At 48.1% G+C, this 11,317-nt stretch overlaps 1 protein-coding gene across 1 annotated transcript in view; it reads left to right on the plus strand.

The window, feature by feature from the left end:
* Positions 1-11,006, plus strand: part of ep300a (E1A binding protein p300 a) — a 29,355-nt gene extending 18,349 nt beyond the window's left edge. Inside the window, exons 22-32 of the mRNA XM_042703283.1 lie at positions 99-176; positions 291-358; positions 504-654; positions 773-919; positions 1,103-1,216; positions 1,686-1,851; positions 1,980-2,147; positions 2,766-2,927; positions 4,714-4,995; positions 5,347-6,083; positions 6,231-11,006. Coding sequence (XP_042559217.1) covers positions 99-176; positions 291-358; positions 504-654; positions 773-919; positions 1,103-1,216; positions 1,686-1,851; positions 1,980-2,147; positions 2,766-2,927; positions 4,714-4,995; positions 5,347-6,083; positions 6,231-8,577 — 4,420 coding nt within the window. The 3' untranslated portion in view covers positions 8,578-11,006. The remainder of the gene's footprint in view (positions 1-98; positions 177-290; positions 359-503; positions 655-772; positions 920-1,102; positions 1,217-1,685; positions 1,852-1,979; positions 2,148-2,765; positions 2,928-4,713; positions 4,996-5,346; positions 6,084-6,230) is intronic.
* Positions 11,007-11,317: the final 311 nt, after the last annotated feature.

Raw genomic sequence — 11,317 nt, forward strand, 5'->3', positions numbered from 1 at the left:
CCTTTAAATCTGTGTAATAGTTTGTAATGTCATTTATATTTTAATTACGTTTTCCCATTCATCTAATTTCTTGGATATTCCTGTGCGTTTCTCTGCAGGTTTTCAACCTGTATGGATTGTGGGCGTAAAATGCATCAAATCTGCGTTCTGCACCATGATACGATTTGGCCATCGGGGTGAGTGTAATGATCTTTCTGTGTTCTGGCTCATTCTCGATTTGGTGTTACATCTCACCACGTCTTCAGCTGCTCTAGTCTGAACTCACACTGTCCATCTTGTGTGTATTACAGATTCGTATGTAATGGCTGTCTGAAGAAATCGAATAAAACACGGAAGGAGAACAAATATGCAGCCAAAAGTAAGTACGCCCCTGACCTTCCTCCTGGACCATGTATGCAGAGTGGAAGAGTTGCTATATGTCGCTGGACCATCACGTTTAGCATCTGTGTTAACTTCTTCTTCCTTCCCTCACTGACATTATCTCTTGTTATGTCCTTCACCAGGGCTGCCACAGAATAAACTCGGCAGCTATCTGGAGTCGCGGGTGAACGACTACCTGAGACGGACGCCTCATCCCGAGTCCGGCGACGTCACCATCCGCGTGGTTCACGTCTCCGACAAGGTCGTGGAGGTCAAACCAGGAATGAAGTCCAGGTGAGCACAGACAGAGATCAACTGATGGCCTGTAGTCTAATCTCCGCACAGAATCACTGCTTTTATCATGGATGGGGAGATTGATGAAGTGTTTGCGTGTGTGTCTGGCTGGCTGCAGGTTTGTGGACAGTGGAGAAATGTCAGAGTCCTTTCCGTACCGGTCCAAAGCTCTGTTTGCGTTTGAGGACATCGATGGGGCAGACGTCTGCTTCTTTGGCATGCATGTACAGGAGTATGGCTCGGACGCCCCACCACCCAATCAGAGGCAAGTTTCACTCAATTGAAGTTATACCATAGTGACCAATGAAGGCGTCTCTAGAGTAATGAGTCGGTTGAGGAAAATAAGTGCGGTACCTTACGACTCTGGTGATTTTCATTTTCAGTGGACTTAAGTAAATCCATTATGCTGACTTTTTATTGACCTTGTCTGTCCCCTCCTCTCCCGTAGGCGAGTTTACATATCCTACCTGGACAGTGTCCACTTCTTCCAGCCACGGGTTCTAAGGACTACAGTGTACCACGAGATCCTCATCGGGTACTTGGAGTACGTGAGGAAATTGGGGTGAGTAAACCAAGCTTTGCAACCCTGCTTGACCTCTGACCTCTCCTGACTGACTCCAGCCCTGGCTTTGACGAATCAAATTAAACTTTATTCATACGCCACATTTCATACCAGGAGGTAACACAATGCGCCTCACAGAAGGAAATGGGGGGCGGGGGGGGCTTTACAAACACTTGTGTGAGACGCATGGATTTTTCATCCCTCTGGAAAATCATGTTAGTACAAACATATTCGAAAGCACGCACACATGTACAGCAGACCAACTACAGACCACTGAGAACAGATAAATATTACAGAGAGTGATAGGCGAAATTAAAGAGGTATGTCTTAAGTGCACGTTTAAAGGTTTCCACCGTTTCAGCCATTCTTTGCTGGCAGAGTATTCCACAGGCATAGAAACTGAAAGCTGTCTCTCCATGTCTCTGACAGTGATGTCCTAAGCTTATTAATGACTTCGCTGTGTGTGTAGGTATACCACGGGGCATATATGGGCTTGCCCACCCAGTGAGGGCGATGACTACATCTTCCACTGTCACCCTATGGATCAGAAGATCCCTAAGCCCAAGAGACTGCAGGAGTGGTACAAGAAGATGCTGGACAAGGCCGTGTCTGAGCGGATCGTGCATGACTACAAGGTAAGCAATGAGTGTGACGCTCGTTATAGACACACGCTGGACTTTCAAAAGAGGTTTCAAGGATTTGTTTGTTTGTTTGTTTATTTTTGTTTTTGTTCTGACCGCCATGTTTTGTTTTGTGTTCTCAGGACATCTTCAAACAGGCCACGGAGGACCGCCTGACCAGTGCCAAAGAGTTGCCCTATTTCGAAGGTGACTTTTGGCCCAACGTCCTGGAGGAGAGCATCAAGGAGCTTGAACAGGAGGAGGAGGAGAGGAAGAGGGAGGAGAACAGCACTTCCAACGAGAGCGTAGACGTGAGTGTGACCTTGAGTCTCTATCTTTGATGGACTTAGACCAGGCTGGCGTCTCCCAGGTCCTTAATGCATGTCTCTGGTGCATTGTTGGCACTGGAGGGAACATGGCAGGGAGCCGTCACTTATTTACTTAGTGTCATGCATGTCCCGGGCTCCTTTAATAAAAGCTAGAGATGTATTATCTGGTATCCTAAATCAGCGCAACTTGCAGTTCAGACTGGAACGGCCCCATCCGTTCCAGAATAAGCTGCTTTCTGAGAGGTGGGCTGGATCAGAGGCATCCAAGAAACAGGTTTGGCTATTTTGCTGTTCTGCATCCTCTTTAATGCGCGCCACAGTAATGAGCCTGTCTCCATTACTGTCTGACTGAAAGAGGAAAATCTTTTTAGTGGTGTCTCTCCATTACAATAAATACTTGTAATGTAGAATTGTCAGATTTGTATTAAAAAAAAAAAGAAGAAAAAAAAAAACAACAACTTTAACATCACGACTTTTGTTTCATTGTTTTCTTTTTTGCATTCCATGTCAAGTGCTTTTATCTTTTGATTTCTTTTTTCCGAAGAAAAAAGGTGCCACAGAACTTAAACACATGAATGTCTTTTATTATGATTCTTACAGGCCACTAAAGGTGATAGCAAGAACGCCAAGAAGAAGAACAACAAGAAGACAAGCAAGAACAAAAGCAGCCTGAGCCGAGCCAACAAGAAGAAACCCGGGATGCCCAACGTATCCAACGACCTCTCCCAGAAGCTCTACGCCTGCATGGAGAAGCACAAAGAGGTATCCTAGGCAACATATGTTGATTTAGATTCATGGTTCCCAAACTTTGAACAGTCCCGTACCCCTTCAGACATTCAATCTCCAGCTACGTACCCCCCCGTTTTGTTTTCATGTTTGTAACCTCCGCCGCCACACCCCCTCCCCCCGCGCACATATTCAGCCTATAACACTTGAAACTGTGAAATTGTCAGGGTAGGTCACTAACCCACCTGTAGCTATGTTTGGCAGTGTAATTATTTTGCTGAATATGGGTATATATAAGTATTAGTGCTGTCAGTTTAACGCGTTATTAACGGCGTTAACGCAAACCCATTTTAACGCCGTTAATTTTATTATTGTGAGATTAACGCGATTTAAATTAAAAAAAACATTTAGATTTACATTCTTTTTGGCCTCGCAAACTGTGTAGTAGGCTAACGTTACGGTTTGAGTGAATGGTGAGCGCGATACGGCGAAATGGATGATAAAAAGCTTCTGAATGGAAAGTTTACTTTTAAAAGTTGTGTTGTGCAAAAGAAGCGAACTTCACTGTTGTCTGAAAATGTCAACAGGCAGCTGGCTGAAAGCAAAGAAGTAGTAGGCTTACCTTTTATTGGTAACCTAACTGTTACGGTTCAATGTTTCTGAAATAAGAGGCCTGACTGCTATGTTCCCAGCAAACTTGAAAAAAAGAAAATATTAAGCCATGGTTTAACTGCACTATAGGCTGAGCCCTTGTTTACCTGAAATGTGCACTTAATAATTTTATTTTGTACCGCCCTGTTGGGCACTATTGGTTTTCAATCAAATAAAACATTTGCATAAAGCAAGCCAATCAACTTTTCCATGTTGATAAGGGCATTAAAATAAAAATAAAATGATGGAAAAAATAAATAAACGAAGGGACATTTTGAATAGATAAAAATTTGCGATTAATCGCGATACATTTTGAGTTAACTATGACATAAATGCGATTAATCGCGATTAAATATTTTAATCGTTTGACAGCACTAATAAGTATTTTTGGCAATGGGACTTGGCTATTCAGAGTACCATAATTTCAGGAATATTGAGCGCACCTGAATGTAAGCCGCACCCACTGAATAAAAAAAAAATATATATTTTGAACATAAATAAGCCGCACATGTCTATAAGCCGCAGGTGCCTACCAGTACATTGAAACAAATTAACTTTACACAGGCTAAAATGAATATCAAAAGTAATACAATAGTAATGCATATTTTTAGTTTTGCCAGTTACGATAAGTGCACTGTTGCTTTAAAAGAGCACAGTTGCAAGAGTCATCAGAAATGAGGTAGTTCTTCCTGTTCAGGTAGAACGTTAGATTGAAGACAGCGAGATAGAAGAAAGACGCTAGTTTGAAATCAGTGAGCTAAAGAACTTGAAAAGACTGGATTTGTATTGTTGTAAACTTTTATTTTATTTTCTAAAGTGTTTTGAGTTGTGTTCTGTCTACGCCGGTAGACTGTGGTTATTTTGACATTAGTTAAGTTATTGAGAGATACTGAGAAATCGCGTGAAGCTAAGCATCCATGCTAGCTCCACAAAGCCACCGTATACAGTCACAGGTATCATAATCCATAAATTAGCCGCATCATTGTTTAAGCCGCAAGGCTCAAAGCGTGGGAACTAATTTAGTACACAGTGTTATCTGTGAATTGAATGTGCAACCTTGGCTCTGCTGCCACCCTGTTGTAGACTTTGGTGTTTCTATGAAGTACACCAAATGAACACGTTCTCAACCGCTCTGATTGTTCTCCCCTTCCCCTTCCCCTCCTCCCGTTAGGTGTTCTTCGTGATCCGGCTGATCGCCGGACCCACCTGCAACACGTTGCCGCCCATCTCCGACCCCGACGGGCTGATGGCGTGCGACCTGATGGACGGGCGCGACGCCTTCCTGACGATAGCGCGCGACAAGCACCTGGAGTTCTCCTCGCTGCGGCGCTCCAAGTGGAGCTCCATGTGCATGCTGGTGGAGCTGCACAACCAGAGCCAGGACCGATTCGTCTACACCTGCAACGAGTGCAAGGGCCACGTGGAGACGCGCTACCACTGCACCGTCTGCGAGGTGAGGACCCACAGAGGGAAATGGCCACTTATCATCCTAATGTTTTCATAGAACTGTAGTCAGTTGGAGAGACGGTAGGCTTATTGATTGAGGAGTTGGAAAGTCAGGTTGGAGGATGCGTGAGAAACGGCGTGTGGTTTTTACTTGTTTTGAAAATATTTAAGGTGGCATAGAGGCCAGTCCAAGACAAGTGAAAGGTGGATTTATTCTTGAGCAGAATAAATGGCGAAAGGAATTATAAATGTAGTGTGCATGCAGTTATGGGCTGTCTTTGGTCCAAAGCTTTTAGTGTTGGCACTGTTTGAAATCCACATGGTTTAACACCATTTCCTGGTTGCTCTGTGTTCCCAGGACTACGATCTGTGCATCGCCTGCTACAACATAAAGGGCCACGTGCACAAGATGGAGAAGCTTGGCCTGGGCCTGGACGACGAGAGCAACAATCAGGCAGCGGCCACCGTGCAGAACCCGGGCGACTCGCGGCGCCTCAGCATCCAGCGCTGCATCCAGTCACTGGTGCACGCCTGCCAGTGCCGCAACGCCAACTGCTCGCTGCCCTCGTGCCAGAAGATGAAGCGCGTGGTGCAACACACCAAGGGGTGCAAGCGCAAGACCAATGGCGGCTGCCCCATCTGCAAGCAGCTCATCGCGCTCTGCTGCTACCACGCCAAGCACTGCCAGGAGAACAAGTGTCCCGTGCCCTTCTGCCTGAACATCAAGCAGAAGCTGCGCCAGCAACAGCTGCAGCACCGGCTGCAGCAGGCGCAGATGCTGCGCCGCCGCATGGCCAGCATGCAGCGTGCGGGTGCAGGCGCGCTGGCGGCAGCGCCACCGGGGTCCGAGGAGTGCGGTGCACCAGGCACACCCACGCCCAGCACGCAGCCACCTACGCCGCAGACGCCCACAGGACCGGTCACTCCGGGGCCCCAGCCAGGCATGGGTGGCGGTGGAGGGGGTACTCCACAGCCTCAGATGCAACCGCAGCAGCAGCAGTCTGGGGTGCCCCAGCACCACCAGATGCCTGGATTCCAGCAGATGCCCGGGGCAGGGGGCATGATGAACTCCCCTCAGCAGCAGCAGCAGATGATGCAGCAGCAACAGCAGCAGCAGCAACAACAGCAGCAGCAGCACCAACAGCAGCAGCAGCAACAGCAGCAGCAGCAGCAACAACAGCAGCAGCAGCAGCAACAACAACAATTACAACAACAATTACAACTACAACAGCAGCAGCAGCATCAGCAGCAGCAGCAGCCTCCATCGGTCCAACAGATGCAGCACCCCAACAACCTCCCCATGTATGCTGCCAGGCCCCCGGGCCAAGTGTCCATGGGAAAGCCAGGGATGGTTCAGGCGGGGATGCCCCAGCAGCCCTCCATGCCCCAGCAGCAGCAGCCGCAGCCCTCGGGGCCACCCCAGGCCGCTCTGGAGGTGGCCCTAAAGATCCAGCGCGTGGCCGAGACCCAGAGGCAACATGCCCAGCAGCAGCTTCTGCAGCGGCAGGCCAACCAGGCCGGTATGATGTCCCCACACAACCACCATCAGGCTGGCCAGCCTCAAGGCCAGGTGGGCCACACGGGTGCGGGAATGGTGGGCGGCCAAGGGATGCCCCCGCAGGTGGCGGCGGCCGCTGCAGCGGCACAGGCTCGGGCACAGATGGAGCAACAGCAGCAGGCCATGGCGGGCACAGGCATGCCTTCCCAGCAGGGTGGACCTCAGGGCCAGCTCCCACCTCAGATGCTGCAGCAACAGCAGCAGCAGGGTGGCCCGCAACAACAGTGGAGCGGTCCAGGCATGCCCGCCCAGCAGAGACCGGGCATGATAAACCAGATGAGTCACGCGGCCATGCTGGCGGCTCAGCAGGCGGCCCAGCAGCAGCGACAACAGCAACAGCAGATGGCCACTCAGCAACAACAACAGCAGCAGCAGCAGCAGCAACAGCAGCAGCAGCAGCAGCAGCAGGTGCAACAGCAGCCAGGGCAGCCTGGGCCCATGGGGATGATGGGAGGCCCCGGCGGGCCTGCTGGAGCTGGGCCTGGGCCCGGTCCAGGCAACCTTCCACAGGGAGCCCTCCAGGATCTTCTTCGAACCCTGCGCTCACCCAGCTCCCCCCTGCAGCAGCAGCAGGTGCTTAACATCCTGCGCTCCAACCCACAGCTCATGGCCACCTTCATCAAGCAGCGGGTGCCCAGGTACCTTGGCCGCGGAGGACCGGGAGGCGGCCCAGGCATGCCCGGATCGCCCGGTGGCGGCCCGGCAGTCATGGACGGCCAGCAAGTCAACGCGAACCCCGGAGCTCCCCAGCCGGGTATGCACATGGGCCAGGGAGCAGCCATAGCCTCTATGAGTTCTCTGCAGCAACAGCAACAACAACAACAACAACAACAGCAGCAGCAGCAGCAACAACAACAACAACAACAACAACAGCAGCTCCAACAGCGCCCCCTGTTGGCTGGCAACATACAACAGCAGCAGCAAATGGCAGCTCTCCAACAACAACAACAACAACAACAGCAGCAGCAGCATCAACAACAACAAGGAGGCATGCCAGGCCAAAGCTCCAGCATGCCGACTATCTCCCCCCAGTTCAGAGAACTACTGCTAAGGAGGCAACTGCTTCAGCAGCAGCAGCAGCAGCAGCAGCAGCAGCAGCAGCAGCAGCAACAACAACAACAACAGCAGCAGCAAATGGGCAACCACGCTCAGTTCCAGCAGCCTCTCCCTCAGCAGCAGCAGCAAGGCTACCCCAACCAGCCTGGCCAGCCTCAGCCTGGGGCTCTCCAGCAACAACAGCAGCAGCCACAGGGGGCTCCAGGAGGACAGCAGAGCTACAGCAGCACCATGTCCCACCAGCAGGTGGCTGCAGCTCTCCAACAGAGGCTCCAGCATCAGCAACACCAGCTCCAGCTGCAGCAGCAGCAGCAGCAACAACAGCAGCAGCAGCAGAATGCCATGGCTGGGCTTCAGGGGCCTGATGGAGGAGGAGGCGGAGGAGGCCCTGGAGGTGGAGGCCCACATCCGCAGGCTCAAGTCCAGCAGCAGCAACCCCCACAGGGCGGCCCACAGCAAGCGATGCACCTCCAGGCCATCCAGCAGAGGCTGCAGCAGCACCTGGGCGGGGGCTCTCCGGCACAGCATAGCAATCCCATGAGTCCTCAGCAGCAGCAGCAGATCGCCCAGTCGCCTCACCTGCAGAGCCAGCAACTGCCCACATCGCTCAGCAACCAGGTGCGCTCGCCGCAGCCCTCGCCACGACCCCAGTCGCAGCCGCCACGCTCCAGCCCGTCCCCTCGCATGCAGCCGCAACCCTCGCCCCATCGCATCTCCCCCCAGACAGGCTCCCCGCACCCCGGACACCTACCCCAGCACCACAACACTGGCATGGTGCCTCCACCACCCCCTCAACAGCAGCAGCAACAACAGCAGCCTAACGCCATGGACCAAAGCCCGTTTGGGTCGGATCAGAACGCCATGCTGTCCCAGCTAGGGAGCATGGGGGCACTGCATGGGCCTGGGGTGAACGACGTGCTGTCCGGTAACAACCAGGATCTGGGGACTAATATGAATGGCTTAGACATTATGTAGCATTTCCATGCTATTGGAAACTGCCACAGGCACCGTAGGGTGAGGGCAGTTTAAGGGTGTCCTATTATTATTTAATATTTTTCTGATATAAATGAAAAGAACTGAACTTCCTATGGGAGATGCTTCATTAAATACACAAGTCGAAAAATTAATTAAATAAATGAATGGTAAGTTATTGCTGTTAATATATATTTTTGCCAATTGTGTTCAAATGGGTATGGGTGAAAAGGGTTGGGCAATATCCTTCCTTAGTATATGACACAAGTACTATTTTTTGGGGTCAAAATGTCTGCCTTTTTTACAAATATTTTTTAAGATTTTAAAAGTGGCGTAAAAATTAAAGAGCAAAGTTAGTGAACATAATAGCTTTGGGTTTTTTTTCTCTCCATAAAGCAGTCTTGATTGTATTCATTTTTGCAGTTACTTTTTTTTATTATATTACTCATCTTCATTGGTCTAAATATCAAGTTTTTTTTCCATTACACTTTGTGTTTTTTTTGACGGTTTATGCCATATGTAGTTTGAGACTGCTTACAATTCACAAAGAATATATTTTTGTTAAGGACCGGAATAAGGCAAGGACAACAATGAGTTCATCTTTTCAGTTAACTTTTTTTTTTCTTTTTTTTTTTTTTTTTTCCTTTTTCATGAGGGGTGTGGGGCTTATCTAAAACTTTTTGATAGTGTTGCTAGGGAACTGATGCTGGGCTGTTGCTGGGATGCGTGGGAAACGTCAGTCCTCCTACGCGTGTCACTGCTCCCCTGCATTAGAGCACCCTCTCCCATGAATGTGCGCTCCTCTCTCTCTCGCTCTGTCTTTGGCTCTCTCCGTCTCATCTCTCTCACTAGAACCATGAAATTACTGCTGACACTAGGTGCACTGCAGGCCTCAGCGTTTGGCTTTAGAGGAAGGCTTCAGTACAGGACATTGTGTTGTTGCCTATCCGAAAAGACCTGGAGAAGGAAGGAAACCGTTTTTTTAAAGGGAGAAAAGGAGGAGGGAGCGTCGCAAGGAATCAGTCCCTCCACATCTGGGAGGGTGGAGGGGGAAGGATTGTCCCGGTCCTATTTCCCTGCCTCTCTTGGTTTGTTTTGCCATCTCACTGACTGTGCTCCCTCTCCGCTCTCTCCCTCTCCGCTCTCTTTCTCTCACTCTGTCTCTCTCCTTCTCTCTCCTTCCCCCCGGAAGTATCGCTCCGACTTCCTCTCCTCTCGTTTTCTCCTGTGTGCTGAGTTTATGGGATTTTAATTTAATAATTTTTACTGTACAAAGAAAAACAAACTGTGGACTTTAATAATTAAATACTGTTTTTTTTTTTTTTTTTGTTGTTTTGTTTTGTAATAAAATGTAAATTGATAAAACAAAAAATTTGTACAGACTTTCAAAACTGATGGGTAGGCAAAGAACTAACTTTTTTCTAACAGCGTTTTCCCCTCCGATTCATGCTGGTAGGAGCAGCCGAAGTACAGGCAGTTTAGAGGGAAGGGGTTTCACCTGAGAAATGAAGCATAGCGTGTTTTTGGAGTGGTCGAGTGTAGGCTGAACAAGCACCAATGCGCCTTCTCTGTGTACATTTCAGCACTTGAAATGATGACTGGTGCGTATCCAATACTCTCTTTCACACAATAAACACTTAGCTGTTCTCACACACACACACACACACACAGAAAAGAAAATGTGTTGACATGCTATCGTGGAGACCCACAGTGTATTTCAGGAATAAGATGGACTGCTAATATAAATAGAATCGAAAATTGGTCGATTAGTATTTTTCTCTAAGGGTTGATGTAGGGTTGGGAAATAACCACAGCGGAATCCGTGGCAATATGCCTTGAGACTTATTTTATAAGAACATGGAGAAATAACTCTTGTCTTTTATATATAGATATATTATTTAATTTTATTTTTTGAAAGTTAAAAACTTGAAGCTACGTAAATTGATAAATTAAATGATTTTCTCTTTTCTTTTTTTTCAAAGATGTATTGGGGATGCAAGATGGCACTGCGGTTATACAGTATACGTCCCATTTGGGGATTGCTGAGAAATTATCATGCCATTTGAAGAAATGTCTTATACTTACATATATAAAAACATATAGATACTGAATCACTGTACAAACCATGGCAACTGAACAGTTTATTTTTTGGTTTGTTATTTTCCTTCTTTTTGTTCTATTTTTCAAAGGAGAGACTGGAAAAAAGACCATGTGCTATTTGTTTAGTGTTCAAAACATTTTTGACCACTTTCTTTTTTTTTTTTTCTCCCCTTGTTGACACATTATGGTGCTTGCTGAGCAGAAGCGAAAAAGAACTAATTAACTGTTGCTCCAGTGTCAGTAGTTATTCTTTTTTAAGTTATTTTGGTGGTCAGATTTCTTTGCCAATTATTTAATTGTACATTAAAGTATGTTTGTACCATTGGAAAATATACCAGGTGGTTTGTGCGGTTCTTGCTTTAGTTTATGTTGTGTGTGTGTGGTTGATCATCTGATCTGGCGGCATGAACGCCATCTGCCATATGAATGCATTAAGTAATGTGTGAGCAGACTGATCACAACCTCCTTTGACATACAGACATGTGCTGTGAGGAGGGAAGATGCTTTCATATTCAGTGCATTTCTGAGCAGTCCTTTAAATTAATTAAGTTTTTATTATGGTTTTTCAGGGGATGTGTCAAAGTTTGGTTTTGTACCTGAACGTCCTACCTGCCGGTTGAGCCAAGAAAGGACTTTGGACAGA

This window comes from Clupea harengus, chromosome 23, assembly GCF_900700415.2.
Source record: "Clupea harengus chromosome 23, Ch_v2.0.2, whole genome shotgun sequence".
Lineage (NCBI taxonomy): Eukaryota > Metazoa > Chordata > Actinopteri > Clupeiformes > Clupeidae > Clupea > Clupea harengus.